General features: G+C 35.2%; 1 protein-coding gene across 1 annotated transcript in view; it reads left to right on the forward strand.

The window, feature by feature from the left end:
• The window catches only part of LOC129219046 (uncharacterized), a 175585-nt gene that overhangs the window by 35456 nt on the left and 123879 nt on the right, over positions 1-16250 (forward strand). Inside the window, exon 4 of the mRNA XM_054853366.1 lies at positions 10180-10307. Coding sequence (XP_054709341.1) covers positions 10180-10307 — 128 coding nt within the window. The remainder of the gene's footprint in view (positions 1-10179; positions 10308-16250) is intronic.

The raw sequence follows: 16250 nt of genomic DNA on the forward strand, positions 1-16250 counted from the left end.
TATTTGACAATGCAATTTCCTTGAAACATTTCAAAAATTTATTTATAATATCAGGGGGTAGTTCTAAGTCCCAGGAATGTTTTAACTTCCAAGCCTCTTGCAGTATCATTTTAGGAAGCAATGTAGCAGGGCTTAATAAGCCGATGGGATCAAAAATCTTTTGCACTTTAAATAAAATTAAACGCTTTATAATTTTTGTTTCACAAGTCAATGCTTCTATATCTAATGTCATTAACCAAATTCCATAAAATTTCTAAAACAGACATTTCCCCTGAATGCTTAGTAACACTTTCACAAGCTGCATTGCTTTCAAACCCTTGCAAGTTAAAAACATCCCTTTGACATAATAAGTTGCGATTGTTCGATGAACTTCGCTTCTTCTTCAGTATTATGAACCCCTGTTACACAATTGTTCACAAAGAAAGAACATTCCAACTTCTGCGCAATCTCATATTCAGGAGGGCTATATGCCTTTTCAATGCCTACACTCAACCCTATAGGATGCAGTCTCAATCTATCAATATCTGGTATTAATTCAATAAGGTTCATTGCTTTAAACAAGCATTCATTCAAAGAAGGCTTACCTCTCTGGGACGCAGAAGCATCAAAAACAGGCCGAACTTTTGTGGTCTTACTATTTTTATAACAGACGTATGTGGTAGATAGTGGCACTTACTCTCTAACTCCCAATGTGGTACGCGCTCAATAATATTCAAGTTTTCCCATTCTTTGAATACATTTTGGTAATCCTCAAGAAAATTCTTACATTTTGACTTACGAATCATTTTTTCATGCCTTTTCCAGGCTAAATCCTTATTATCTGGTAAAAAATCATAATTCAAAAAATCATACTTCCAAGGAAGCTTTACTTCATATATTCCGCAAGGAAGAATTTTCAATTTATCCTCAAATACAGATAAATGTTCTTCTATGCATGCTTTCTTACTAACATCGCAAGTGGGATCTGTTATTCCTATACTTTAAAGTTCCTACAATTCATTCAAAGGAATATTTTTAGCATGCATTGATAATGTTTTGAAAACATCATCTTTCTCATTAGTGTTCTGTTTACCCATAACAGTCCTCCCAAGTAGTTTTCACTCTAGAAAAAAAAAGGGGAGGGTGCTGGTCTTTGAAAGGGGCACTATTTGTTATAAAAAAGGCACTTTTTCTGTGCGGTGTCCCCCTAGCCAAGACCGATGATGCACCCCTCAAAAAGTACTGAGTCCCCCCTTCTCCAAAAAAATAAAGAGGTGAAATAACATCTTGAAACACCTTGCAAAAATTTAAACAGTGTAGTCTGCACTATGACCCCCCCCCCTCGATTGCGGCCATCACTGACTTCAGTATTAAATATCTTTATTTCATACGAAAAATGTATTTGTTTTTAGAAAAGGATTAGGCCCCTCTCCCAAACAAATGTTTTCCACACTCCATAGGAACATTTAGATGATGCTGAAACTTGGTTTGTGTGTTTTTCAACACTTTTCAAGCCTTAAATTTGACTACCTGTCCTATAAGTTATAGGCATTTCAAAACCCTATGAATTTCAATTTAAGAAGAACAGCATTTAATTATTATTGATCTCCCCTTCCAACCTAAAAAAAAAAATGCCTAGTAATGTGCATTGTGCCATTACATATTTTAGTAGACATCAAAACAATGATGAATGTTAATTCTCCTTTTTAAATATATTACACGTCAAACAAAATAATTAAATTAAAACTGTGTGTAGTGCTTCAAAAATGCAGTCGTAGCAAGGTGCAAAACAAAAATAAGCAGCTCTGGCCAATCCAAAATTTTTATCTCAGACAATTTTTGTGAAAATTATGTCAATAAGTTTTTAAAATAATCTGTTATATGAATTATATATATATATATATATTCAAAAATAATAAAAATATTTATCACAAAGGAACGAAAAAATTGATTATTTTGCCGCAGAAAATTTCCTTGGGAAAGCGATATGTTTCCATTTCAAGCGCTTTTTTTTTTTTGAACTGGGGAAGGGGGTTAAAAACCCAAGGGGCAAAAAATACCCTTGCATTTTAGCTCTGTATGCTTTGTACTATTTTCTACTTAGGAAACAATCAGAAAGTTAACTTTCCAGAAACAGATATGAAAAGAATGCTACACAATCACTAGCAATGCGCTAAAATTGCTAAGCCTAACTTCCACGTGCGAACGAAAAACGGACACAAAGGGCTGAAATGCTAGGAAAATGTCCTATTCCCTCTCTCATTGTTGATTCTCAGAAGATCAAGGATGGGGATGAATGAAACAATGATCTCTTCCTTCCCAAAGAACCATACCCCTTCCCACCCCCTGTCAAAAACCCACCTTCAGTAGAAGGAAGAACATGCCTTTGTTTCCTGCTGATAAGCCTGTTAGAATTCCTAGAATCTCATCCCCTTCGCATCTTTGCCATAGTGTTTGCTTCCCCTTTTATTTAGGGGCCATTTTCAAGGTGAAATTCTGGGAATTATGATAAGAAATGGGCGTTTTTGCGGACGATTGCTGGACAAGTAAAATTGCCCCAATATTGTGCGAGTACAAACAATGTTTGAGGCATCTTTTTTAGAAACACAAGGTGCAATTTCCTTTTTTCTTAAGGGGCAGGGCGCATTTTGCGATCTAAAAAAAGGGCAGGACGCATTCTGCTGATGTGGAAAAGGGCAGGGCGCTGCGCCCTTCAAAAACGGCCTAGCGGGAATACTACTCCCAAGCTTCATTTCTACAGCAGTAAGGCCGGAATCTAAATCTACTGAATGTCCCGTCAGCAATTTTCCTAAAACATCTGCCCCTATTGAAAGATCCATTTCTTTCATTTTACAAATGGAATCAGAAACTTCAATATTCTTTTTCTTTCATTCACTCAAAATATAACGATTGCTAACTTTTGGGATAAAACTACAAATTTTCTTTTCAGAAAGAGCTTCAAAACTATAAGCAAAAGATCCTTTCAAACCCCTCACTTCAACAGTGAATATTTTATGCCGTTTTGGGTTTGTTTCCTTCTCCCCAAATAACGAGTGAATCACTGTTTCTTCACGAAGTGAAGTTGCCTTCAGCTCAGATAAAACTTTCTGCCTTACATAACTACTTTGACTACCAGAATCTGCCAAAGCCTGAATTATTTTTTCTCGATTATTACATTTAATCCGGACACACAGAGTTTGCAAAAATACAGTTTGAGTTTTATCAAAGTTAGAGAGAGAATTTTCATACTTAGAAACTACTACATCGTTAGATTCACAACTTTTGCCTTCTAGCTTTGGACACATTACATAAAAATGAGGTTCTCTACAACCACTACATTTTAACTCTCTTTTTACATTACAATATTTACTAATATGATTTGAATTAAAACATATAAAACAAACCCCTTTTTTATTAATATTTTTTGTTTCTCATTTACAGTCATTTTTTCTGCAATAAAACATTTTTTACTTGGATGATCTTTTCTACAAAAAATACAACTTTGAAATCACTAACCTTCTTTCTCAGTACTTACTAACGCTGCAGCTGTCATCAGGTCGCTTTCCTTCTCAGTTGTGGGCTCTCATTTGCGCAAATTTGAATTCGCGCCGAAACCAGTTCTTGCTAGACGAACCATTTCTTCTCCATTGACTTCTTCAAAGTTCATTAACTGCTCTAAACTGCGACAGTTCTTATCTTCGATTAAATCATGATTTTGGCTTCTTTCCCACGTTTCTAAAACTTCTCCCGGCAGACAGCTCTCAACCAAAGATGTCATGAAATCTCCATACTTTTCTTTGGTCCGTCCAAGAGTTTGTAACGAACGAAGTTTTCCTTCCAATTCGTCATAGAGGGGTGGAAGATCAGCTTTCCCCCGTCCTGCGGCAGCATTTTTGATAACTACTCTCAATAAATCTGGAACATACACTTGCACCAGCAGATCACCACTGCCAAATCTTTCTTTTTACTACTGTATTGCTTTACTATAATTTTCTCCGGTAGCAGGGAAACTCAGCACTAATCTTTCTGCCTTCAAACCAGGTTCCATCCATTGAATTAAATATTGCATTTTATCTTCATTATCAATGCCCTTGTCATCATGGAATTTCTTGAATTGACTCCAAAAATTTAAAAATTCTCTTGCTTCGCTGTTAAACTTTTTAAGTTCTATCGTCAGCAGCTTAAATTTGCGCTTACTAATTTGGTTATTACGCTGAACATTTTCAAATTTTAAATCAAGCAGAGAGCAAATTTGAATAAACTTGTCTCGATAATTTTCTGCTTTTTCACAATCTTCATAATATGCCTCCTCGTCATTTTCATCTTTCAACAACAGCTCAGATATTATATTCTGACAATCATCTAGCCGCTTGAATTTGTCACAACTCTGATTTCTTAAAATTAAAAGTTCATTCAAATCAGAAATTTCCTTCAAAATATCATTAATTTTTTTCATACTGAGGGTAAAAGCCCTTTTCTCTGAGCTTTCAAGGTAGTTAAATCCATCTTCTTATATGTTTCTTATATAAGTACCCGTCCTGTCACGGACGCCAAATTATGTTGAATACAGACTCAAATTCCAACGATGAATTACTTTATCCGGACTGCATTAATCAATGCGGGGTGCTAGAATCCAATAAGATCATCTTTTCTTCATAAAAAGACATTTATTTCGCTAAAACTTCAAGAAAACTACAGAGCCAAAAATATCTATTCAGTACAGCACCTTTTTCAAACTCCAAACTAATTTCAATTTAATTTTACAGTGTTCTGACGATTTCTTGTGCATCACAATTATCATTCACTGGGCACTCTCTTCACTTCTGTTCCCAACAAATGCTATGTATTTTTTTTATTTTACAACATAATTCTTTTAACCTATTAAAAAAAATCAAATAATTTAAATTTCATTATTAAATCTGATATAGTTTTTTGTATTGAGTAAATAAATGAAAAAGTACATGGTATAAGAAATGTTTTGGGACATGTAACAGAGGCATACAAGTATCCCTCCGTTCAGTGAAAAAAACATTTAAAATTTTTTATAACATCATTAATTTGTATTGATCATCTTCAAAACTTGTTATACTTTTCTCAATCTCAAAAAGTGCTTAAAAATAAATATTTTTGAAACTAACCACCCTGGACCAAAGAAAGCTCATTTTTTGTAGAATGACCCGTTATTGCTATGCGTACAGTCATTAGCTTAACTTCATAGCAGCAACAATATTTTTATTGAGTAATGCTGGATTTAAAATCTATTTATATAAAGCAATATTTCTGCAGTGGTTAGTATTTTCTGACCATTCAGTAGTTCTACTTTCCACCTCTGGTTTTTTAAAATATAATTTCAGTCTGTAAAACGTAGATAATTGTAAATTACAGCAAAACTTCATATAAAATAATTGAACGAAGAGCACTATATACAAATATTAACATTAAATTTAAGTTAAATGCCCCTTTTAAAATATTTTTTATTATTGTCCCCCTAATAGGAGGGATCAAATCCCTAAAACCCTCCCTTTGATCATGGCTTGATACGAGCAACTACCCCCCCCCCCCCACACACACAGTTTTGAAAAAAAAAAAAAAACTCTCAGCCGTACGTTTTTAGTGTAACTGAACTTGATCTAATTTAGCTGAACTGTTTGCTCATTTCGCTGCATATGCATGTAATCTGCTATAGGGACTTCTTTTTTAACTTTTATACACACTGCTGTTGTTTTTATATGGAATTTAAATGTATGTCTCACTGTTATCGATTTTTTAAGCAATTGTATCATACACTAGTATTATTTTTTGCCTAGCTGTGAAATTTGCTTATTTGCCTTTCCTGTGCCACCCTATTCCATGGATAAAATCCATTGGGAGTTTAGTGTAGAAAGATGTTTTTCCTTCTTTCTTTTACCTGTTATTCTCTTTAATTAATAATAATAACCCGTGTGGCACACACAGTTGAGAGATGGATGGTTAATGGTAGGAACCGGTGGAGAATGGTGTGTTGGCAACGCAACGATGAACCAGAGATGGCCTTACAGTTTTTGGGCATCGTTAGGCCAACCGAGAATGTTTTAGAAGGGCCAACTATTTCTGAAGTTTGTTGGGCTAACCAAAAATAACTTTGTTTAACCATGGTTGGGAAATCGGCCATTTTCCAACAGTTTCTTTCTTTTTTATTTTTTACTGTACAAATAATAACTAACAGTTTTCCAAATGTTTTCATTGTTCTTAATAATATTTTACCGCAAAACATTTTTTTAAACAGATTTTTTTTAACGGTAAAAATGAAAAATACATGTTATATGGAATGTTTTAGAATTTTCCTTCCTCTTACCATCCCAGCAATAAAATTTCTAATTATTGGGGCCAATAGCTTCTTTTTCTTTTCAAACTTATTGAGCAATCACGATTGCTAATGGTTCTCATTTGACCGTCCTTGGCGTTATGGTTCCTTTTTCAACCCCACTGTCCTCCACAGGCGCAGCTCCTCCAGTCCCGTGCCTGTGCACTGTCCAACGGAATCTGCTTCTCCTAATCGGTGGCGCCCATGTTCTACACACACGCACGCTTATACACATACACACTCACACAAGCGCCCTTACACACATAAACTACACACACGCCAACGTGCATTCACTTAGGTCTACGCACACACACAAGCTTACACATACACAACTACACCACGTCACGTAACCGCCCAAGAGAAGGGGCAGGCTTGGGGGGACAAGAGCCGTTTCTAGAAACAACTCGGACGAGTAGGGTCCTGTCGCAGCTCGTGATTGCAAAAAACATAATTTAAATTCAAAATTTCAGAATTCAAATTAAGTTTTTTTTTTTTTAAATTTTGTTCAGACATTTATGAGGAACATTAAAACAAAATTTTGATTTGTTTAAACAAATAGTTTTTTTGCTAAAAAAGCATCTGCCCCCCCCCCCTCCCCCCAATTTTGGTGCATGTTCTTTTAAAATTTTCTCCAAACTTGTGAAACTTCTTATAATAAAATTTTTTTTGAAAGATCATAATCTGCATTCTTTATTTAAAATATTTAAAAACCAATTGTTTATGCAGTTTATAAAGTTTTAAAAATAGTATTTGTTCACATATACATTCAAATGTTTGATGTACAATTGCAAATCAAATTGCGCTTATTTTTCATTCGCCAAAAGCAGATACACACAGGTATTTGCAAATATACATAGCGTACTACATACCTTAAATTATTTCTCCACACAGTCACCACATCAGTTTAGACATTTGTCCCATCGCAGCACTAAATTAGAGATCCCCCTGTCGCAGAATTCTTCCGGCTGCCTCTGGAATTGATACCCTTCATTATTATTTTCTCATTACTTTCTTGATACTTTGTGCTGAAGCATTTAATATTTATTGAATGAGTTGGTAGTTTATGTTGCACTGGATCTTGATATACACTGGTGTGCAAAAATTAAGGACGAGACGGTTTTTTCAATATAACTTTGTACAAAAGCTTTCCAAATCAACACATTTAATACCGTAAGATCCCCAATACGTAAGGACATGTGTAATGTAAGCAACACTTACTAAAAGAGAAATCAGAGGGATAAAAAGAAGCTTTATTGAAAAAGTAGCATGGAGCGCAATGCGACTAAAGGCCGAAACATCCCTGTGATGGGTGTCCAGCAAGAAACATCCGGTCTTTAGTAGCGGATATGATCTCCCCCGACTGCTAAACAGGTTTCACAGCGTCTGCCCATGCTGAGAATGAGGGTGTCAATGAGTTGTTGAGGCATTGCTGCCCATTCGTCTTGCAGCGCCAATCGAAGCTCCGGAATCGTTACTGGTGGTAAGGTACGAGCTGCCAAGCTTCTGCCTAGAAAATCCCTTACATGCTCGGTGGGATTGAGATCCGGAGATCGTGCCGGCCAATCCATATGTTCAATATCCTCACTCTTTAAGAGCTGTTTGGCAGCTACTGTGCGATGACATGGTGCATTGTCGTGCATGAAAAGGAACTGCGGACCCATAGCGCCTCTAAAAAGACGCACATATGGAAGAAGAATCTCGTTACAATAACGGGTCCCATTGACTGAACCTGCGTCGAAGATGTGAAGGTCTGTACGACTACCAAGCATGATGCCTCTCCAAACGAGAACACCAGGACCTCCATACCTGTCCCTTTCAATGATGTTCGAGGGATGATTGCGGCTTCCCCGCTCTCTCCAGATGAGTATGCGATGAGAATCGCTACTCAGACAACCTGCTCTCATCTGTAAAGAGTACTCGTCCCCATTCATTGTCTCTCCAATTCCGGTGTTCCCGGCGCCAGAGAACGCTTTCTCCGATGGGCAGGCGTTAGAGGTACACACCGTATAGGGCGTCGTGCAAACAGACCACCACCGTGCAGTCTTCTGGCCACGGTATAACGCGATATCGGTCGTCCAGTCGCCTGTGTCGTGTGTCTAGCGATTTCTCCCGCTGTCTGCCGCCTGTTTCTTCTGGCCTGTGAGACAATATACCGGTCATCTGCGGGTGTGGTTCCTCGTGGACGACCACTACTGAACCCCCGGATAGCTGTTCCTGTAGTTTGAAATTGTCTCCAAAGTCGTGAAACGATGCTGTGAGCACAATTCTGAACTCTGCAGCCACATTTGTCACACTGCGGCCTTCCTCCAACTTCCCAATGATTCGACCTCGGGTAAAAGCATCCAGATATCGTCTAACAGATTGATTACTCGCCATTTCTCGCTGAGGCAGCAACTCGTTGTGATTTTAACTGCTATACGGCGTGCAATCTCTTTGCCAGAAATACTGATCTTACCCAGACAACATGCTTTATACTACTCAGACACTCCCCCATTTCGTCTGCCTGCATATCTGCGCATGTGCTACCGTACATCACCTTACTTAATCTCCTGATTGGTCTTTCTGTCCGCTCTGCCTCTTCATTCAGCTGATATGCTAATTTTTCGACTTCGTCCTTAATTTTTGCACACCAGTGTAGTATGAGAAGGTTAGGTGAGATAAATGTTTTTTTTTTTAATTATTCAATTCTACTTTTATCTAAACTGTTCAAAAAAACTCTTAATTTCCTAACACAATCTTTAAACTTAGATTTTTTTAAAATAAATTTTTACAAATTTTCACATTTTAATTTCCTAAAACCTATTCCTATAAAGCTACATACATAAACAAATGTCACAAAAACATTGTTACAACATCAGCATTTTTTTTTCTTAGATAAAAAAAGAAAAAACCCATTTATCTCACCTAAACCTCTCATACTATATCCAGATCCTGTGCAACATAAACTATCAACAATCTTTTACGAGCTATGAAAACTATCTTGACAAAGTTGAAATTTATACAAAAAACATCCTTATGGAACTGTTACCTCAATTATCCAGCAGCTCAAACTAATACAACATGGCTGATATAAACTTAAAGATCCAAAAGACAAGATGCATCAAACAGGCAGACTGCAATCTTAAATACATGATTCAGTGCATGTGTTCAATCCTGATTGGTCAGCAGAAACACCCCCTATTCATTCAATAAGGAAAATGCTAACAGAGCACCCCCAAATGGTAACTAGTGCAAGCTTCTATTGCATTACTAGTTTTGATGAGTGTTGTATCAAACTAGAGATGGTAAACAAATCTGCACAGTAAGTACAGAAACTTCACTTAAACTTATCTCATTCAATAAATATTAAATGCTTCAGTGCTAAGTGTCAAGTAAGTAATGAGAAAATAATGATAAAGGGTATCAGGAATCACAATCGGACAGCGTTCTTGGGTTCTGTCCTGCCAGAAACTTCTTCAGTGGACCGAAATCGTAAAAATCGCTAGGGGCAAGGTCTAAACTGCAGGTGCATTTCCCTGTGAAATGCTATGGGCGTTTGTTCCTTGCTCCATGCAAAACTAATAACACTTTGCTGCTAATAAGCTGTGGACATCTAAAGAACAACCGTCATCTTAAATGACTAATAGCAGCTCCGCTCATCAGAGCAAACGGCTGATACGGTTCAAGAAATAGTCACTCCTGGGATTGTATATGATTGCTTTGTATTCACAGAACTAATTTGGCTAGAAAAAAATAGGCGCAAAGACTTTTTGATTTGCCGTCGTATTAATGTATTCAATGTGTTTATTTTAGCATCCTTTAAATGCTTTCGCTTTTTCCTCTGTGAGTGAAATTTGCTTTTTTTTTTAAATTGGTAGATTCATGATACAATGTGACAGTTGCAAAGAATGGTATCATGGATCTTGTGTAGGTATTAATCGAAGTCTTGGACTGCGTCTTGAAAAAGAGAAAAAGGAATGGAGATGTCCAGTTTGCAGTCAGAGAAGTAAGTGATAAATTGTTGTGTCAGCTTATTTGAAACTTGTTTGTGTTTGCTATTAATCTAGAACGTGTGCTTTTGATATATTTAAAAAATAAATAAATCAGGGAAACTGGATAGTTATTGGCAACTTCAGGAGCCACATGAAAAAAAAAATCACCCAAAGAAATCAAACCACAATCACCAAACTCCGCAAGAATATAGTCTAGTAATAGGTATGAGAATGATTTAAATTTGAATGCCAATTAGATGCAGCAAAATTCGCCCTTGGGTATGAGATTGCAGGATTCTCACAATTTTTCTAAAATCTCACTCTGTTAGGAAAAAAACTAACTAAAGTTCAGATTAATCAACTCACAAATGTGTTTTGGATCACAGCATAGCATTTGGAAGAAGCATATTTAAGAAACTCATTAACATTTATCAAGTTCTAATTTTACTAAAGGTTAGTTAAATTAAAATTTCTAAATATCTCATGTAGAGTCCTAGAGAGTCCAGCAACAAGAAAACATTACAATAACTTGAAAAGTTCAAAATCAAAAAGTTTGTACCATCTGGAAACATTAGAGGATATGGTAGTCCACTGTTGAAATCTATTTTCTTGAAATAATACATAGGAAGCACTTGGAATCAAACTCCCTAAAGCACTCCTGAACAAGACAGGGGCTGGCCTGCTCAACTTGAAAAATCAACTACTAGATATCATCACATTCTTTCAGACGTAGACCTCCGTCACCATATACCATGGACGATGAACCACTCATCAAGGCCCAATCCACAAGGCAAGGTTGATGGAAAAAACAAGACCATGCAAGACATAGAGCTTTAGACATAGAGCCTTGCACTTAAATAGCACTCTGATGACTATTTTCCTCATTTACATTTGCTAGTTGAGATATTCGGCATAATTCTTGAAAATAACTCATAGTTTTCTATATGGTAACATTTTGTACAGTGAAAACACCCGACCATTTCCGCTTCCTTGCGAAATAAGAACCATCTAGCATGTTTACATTTTTGACTTGGTGTACGAACGTGACCTTTAATATTGAAGTATTGGGATGTTGCTTATTTTTTATTCAATTCAAGATATGAAAGTTCTTCTTACAGGGTTCGTACTTCCTTAAAAAACCCTTAAGAAACCCTTAATTTCATCAAGCAAAATTAAGGTCCCTAAAAAACCCTTAAAAGTCCTTAATTTTCTGAAAATTTCCTTAATATTTTAAACACTGTATCAAGTTTGATTCCCCTTTGCTTCTTTTTTTTCTTTTTTACCCCTTCAAATCTTTATCCTCCGCGATATCTGCCGAAAACGTATGTTTTGCAGACATGCCAACCACGTTAAACACGTGCTTCGCCGAAAATTGCTTGGCTTGTTTGAGATTGCAATCTTTTTGCATCCTGCAAATATTTCAATCTTTTTAAATGTTGAAGGTTTCTTTACTATATGCTACTTTATATCTGTTTATTTTTTTCATTATTTCGATAATATTTTTATTTCTTAAATTTATTTTAGAAAAAATGCAAAAGACTATCGAAAAAATGTGGTCCTACTCCCACAGTCTCTGATTGTATTTAAACTTGTCATGGTTACTATTTTTATGTATTTAAAAAAGCTTTCAATATATTTATGGTGAATCTCTAATGGTTTTGGTTAGGCTTTACAGCCTGTAAAAAATTATGAGTTCCAATGCAAGGAAAAAGGATAATAAATTATATATATTTATTTTCAAATGTTTTTTCGCAAAAGAAATATTCCCCCCCCCCCCAAATATATATATATATATATATATATGAAAAACATTGATATTAGTGAGTGATACAGACCAGAACTATGGCTCCATCAACCCCTTTATTCAAGGACTCAGGAGTTAGAAATTGCTTTCTCTTTCAAAATTTAACTTTATAATGAAATAAACTTGCGAGAAATAGTACGATATAGCAAATTTGTTCAAAATAGGATTTTAGTAACAATGACAGATCAAAAGCAATCATAACAAAACACTAGTTTAAATATCTTGAAGAAAAGAGATTTTAGTTTTTTTTCCTTCAATTTGCCTCTCACTCCAATCATGTATGCTAAAAAATAATGCTTTAATATACAACTCATTTTCTACAGCTATCCCCATTTTCCTAATCTTTTTTATGATTGAAATTTGAGAATTAAATGCTATGTTTTAAGAACAATATGTGCCATCTATTGTATTAATTACTACCCAATCATTTCAATTACAGTGATCTCTCGCTTATACGCGACCTCTGTTATACGTGTTTTTCACTTATGCGCGTTTTTCTCACGGGCCCAGCTAGCGATATAGGAAAACAATGTTAACCCTTGTTCATTTATACGCGAAACCTAAAATGCACCTTTCACTTATGCGCGATAAAAAAATTTCAAGTTTTAGTTAAATCGCCAATTCACGCTTTGCTCATCGGAAGATTTGTACCCTTCTTGATGTCTCTTGGAATGCTTTCACACACCTTTATTCTAATGTTCAAAATGTTTCCAAGAACGCATTTTTTTCGCACAAGTGTGCGATTGGGGTCGCAGTTAGTCTTGTGATTGACATCGAGAGGGGAGAAAGCATTGACATAGCCTATCGAGGACCTTTTGTATCCTCACAGACTATGATACTGATCACGCGACAGTTTTTAGGTTTTGTGGAATTCGCTTACATACTGTACAGTGTATAAAAAATGACAAAACGTGCATCTTCAAATTTTACATTTTTATTGAATTACAATGCATAAATGGAAATTATGTGCTTATTTATTCATTAGTATCAGTAGTGTACTATTAGTATTACTATAACTGTTGATAACTTACTGTATTTAAGCTTATTTTTGGGGGTTTTCACTTATGGGCGAATCTCACTTGTGCGCGAAAATTTCGTTGTCCCCTTTGGTCGCGTATAAGTGAGAGGTCACTGTAATAGGGAAAAACTTTTGTATTATGTTTGAAACTGGTTAATTTGCCATTTTTTGTTGAATTTTGGAATGTCATGGACTCAAAGGGCTATTTTGATCTCATCGCTTTTCTGCTTGATTTTAAGAACACTTTTTTTGTGGGGGGAAGGGTCCTCCTTTTTGCTCTTTGATCACTCTCATCCCTATGATGTGAAATTTCAAAATTTTATTCACTGATAATAAGACATCCCAGTCGATTACGCCTCTCCCTGCTTTTTGGAAACAGTGATGCATTTGTGCATATATATATATATATATATATATAATATGTATAATGTACTTTGCCCCCCCCCCCCGCAGGAAAACTTTTAAGTGGTATACATAAAGCTATCTAATCATTTCCCCGCTAAGTCCTTTTTTTTGAGTCCTTAAAAAGTCCTTAATTTTTACTTTTAAAAATGAGTATGAACCCTGTCTTACATAAAAAACAAGTAAGTACAATTATTATGAATCTCCAAGTACCGAAATGGCAAGAATTCAACAAAAATCTCTCTGATCCCCATTAGCGGACATGCGTTAAAAATATAGCAAAATTTCTCATCTTCGAGATTTCTACTTTTCATTTTTTTTAAGAAGATGGTCAATGTAAATTTAATGACTTTTGATAATTTTCAACTGCTACCTTATTATTAATAAACACTACACTCCAGGATCTCCATACCTACCACTAGACATTGTTCAACCAGTTGGATGGGAGTCCTAAAGAGAGCTCTGTTGGTTTCCTTAAGAGGTTTTCCACCTCCAGCTCAGTCACGCCTATGCCGGGCTGATGAGTGATAATAAGCATGAAACTGCAATCCTCGACTGGAATTGACTGAGCTGGCGGTGTATTTCATGTATTTCTGCCTTAGCCCTGGCTATAGGGCGGTAACTTACTGAATAAACCACATAACAGTTTTCGATTTTTTTAGAAAGGAAATTCAACTCGAATTTCACGTTAATTATAGGAATAATATCTCAGTATATTACTCCTCTGTCGATACCTTTAAACTCAGTATGTTCTTTAAGAGCTTTTTTTTTTCTATATCACGAATAGAGAGGAAAATTCAACAAAATAATTAAGGAAACATTTCAGCAAGTACTTCATAAACATGCTTTTGATAAAATGAAACATGAAAGAAATGGTTAGTATTGCTAAACTTGCAATAAAAAGAAGTAACTAATGAAATTTTACCTTAGTTCAAGTTACTCTAGTAACAAAAATACGCTGATACCAATGATTAAAATTTTGTAACATCTAAAAGACACTTCAATATGTTACGTTAAAAAAATTGAGTTAATTTAGAGCATTCCCTCATCTTCAGAAAAAAAAAAAAAAAACATCTGAAATCGAGGAAAAAATGAAATTTTCGGAAATTTTTGATTTTTTAAAGTACGATTTCGTCATCAAGAAATTCATAAACAATTACTATATTAGAGCAGATAGTTAGTTATAGATAGTTTTTCAATCTGAATCATTTTTACTGTTATTTTTTCATTAAAAGAGCTAGAAGAGTGATTTGAAATCTGAAGTAAGTTGGCAAAATTTCAATCTTTGTCAATATCTCAGATTCAAAAAAAAAGATCCGAACAAATATTACTTTGCTCTTTCCCAATAGAGATTTGTTTATAGAATGTGGAAATATTTATTTTTTAAGTGTACATTTATAACTTATGGAGTCATTGAGTCACAAACTGTCTGCAATGAACTGTGAAAATTTAGGCTTAGCATAAGCATCAACTTCTAATTTCAATAACAAAGCAACAAACAGTTTTTCAACTTCCATATTTTACATTCCCTCATAGATATGCATGGTTTACCTAAATAAAAATTTTCATTGAAATCTGACATGTCAACCACAGCTGATTTGCTCATTTCGCATCGAATGACCCGTTAGTCAAATCTGATGTAGGTCCAAAATGGAGGATACCACCTGAAACATACCCCTGATGGCGTCCGGGAGTCTGGCCGGGCTGGATGTTCGTTTAGTAGGGTTCTTCAACGGATGGAATGAACCTTAGTGTCTAAAAATTGACTGGCCTATTGAGAATAAGGCATGACTACCATCCCCGCGGGAAGGGGTAGTATCAACTCTTCTGGATATCTAATGTGCCGATAGGTGCCTTCATGTGTTGTGTGTGCTATCTTTTAAGAGTGAATTATCCTGTGGTATGACTTTCTTATAATGTTGTTTTACCAGAACTTTTTCGTATTTTGGCAGGAACTCAAAATGGAACTAGATAGATAGTCATTTTGAAAATATTTAGAACTTTAAACTAAACTTGTTCTGAATTTTTTTTATGAATATTTTGTTTTTTTTTCCTAGTCATAATTGTTTTGGGAATATGTATTGTGATACATACAATTGCTGTTGTTTTTTTCCCTGTTAACTGTTTAATAAAATGTTTTTGACTGTTAAAATGTATCTGTAATTCTTTTCCCCCCAGACAGATCATTCCAAAATTTTCAGTTGGGCTTGCTTTCAACCTGTTTTAGTTCCTTAAACTTCAGGTTTTCAATTAAGCTATAAGAATAAGTTCAACAAATTATACTCCTATTTCGAAGGGCTTATTTTCTAAATTTCTAATAAGTGACTAAGGTAACAACAAACCAGTTTTTATTTTCCATGCGAATGTTTAAAGTTGCTTTCCGAGCTATATATTGTCAGCAGACTTCATTAAATGTCCATGCCACCATTTCTGTAAGCTACTGTAGCACGTTACCATGCTCTCACTTGTCGACTGACCATATTTTTTTAATATATGCAACTGCTTCATTATGATTATTCTTTTAGGTGTTACTGCTGTGACAAATCATGATGAAACATGAAGTATGGGGAATTGTGTTTGAAAGGGCACTCTTTTAAATCAATGTTCACGTTTAATTTATCAGTAATATTCAGAGCATGTTATAACTTAATGAAAATCTCAATAATTAGTAAGATAATGGTAGATATTGTATCTGACCGATTAACAATATGATGAAGTAATTTTAGCTGCTTG

This window comes from Uloborus diversus, chromosome 3 (genome assembly GCF_026930045.1).
Source record: "Uloborus diversus isolate 005 chromosome 3, Udiv.v.3.1, whole genome shotgun sequence".
Classification (NCBI taxonomy): domain Eukaryota; kingdom Metazoa; phylum Arthropoda; class Arachnida; order Araneae; family Uloboridae; genus Uloborus; species Uloborus diversus.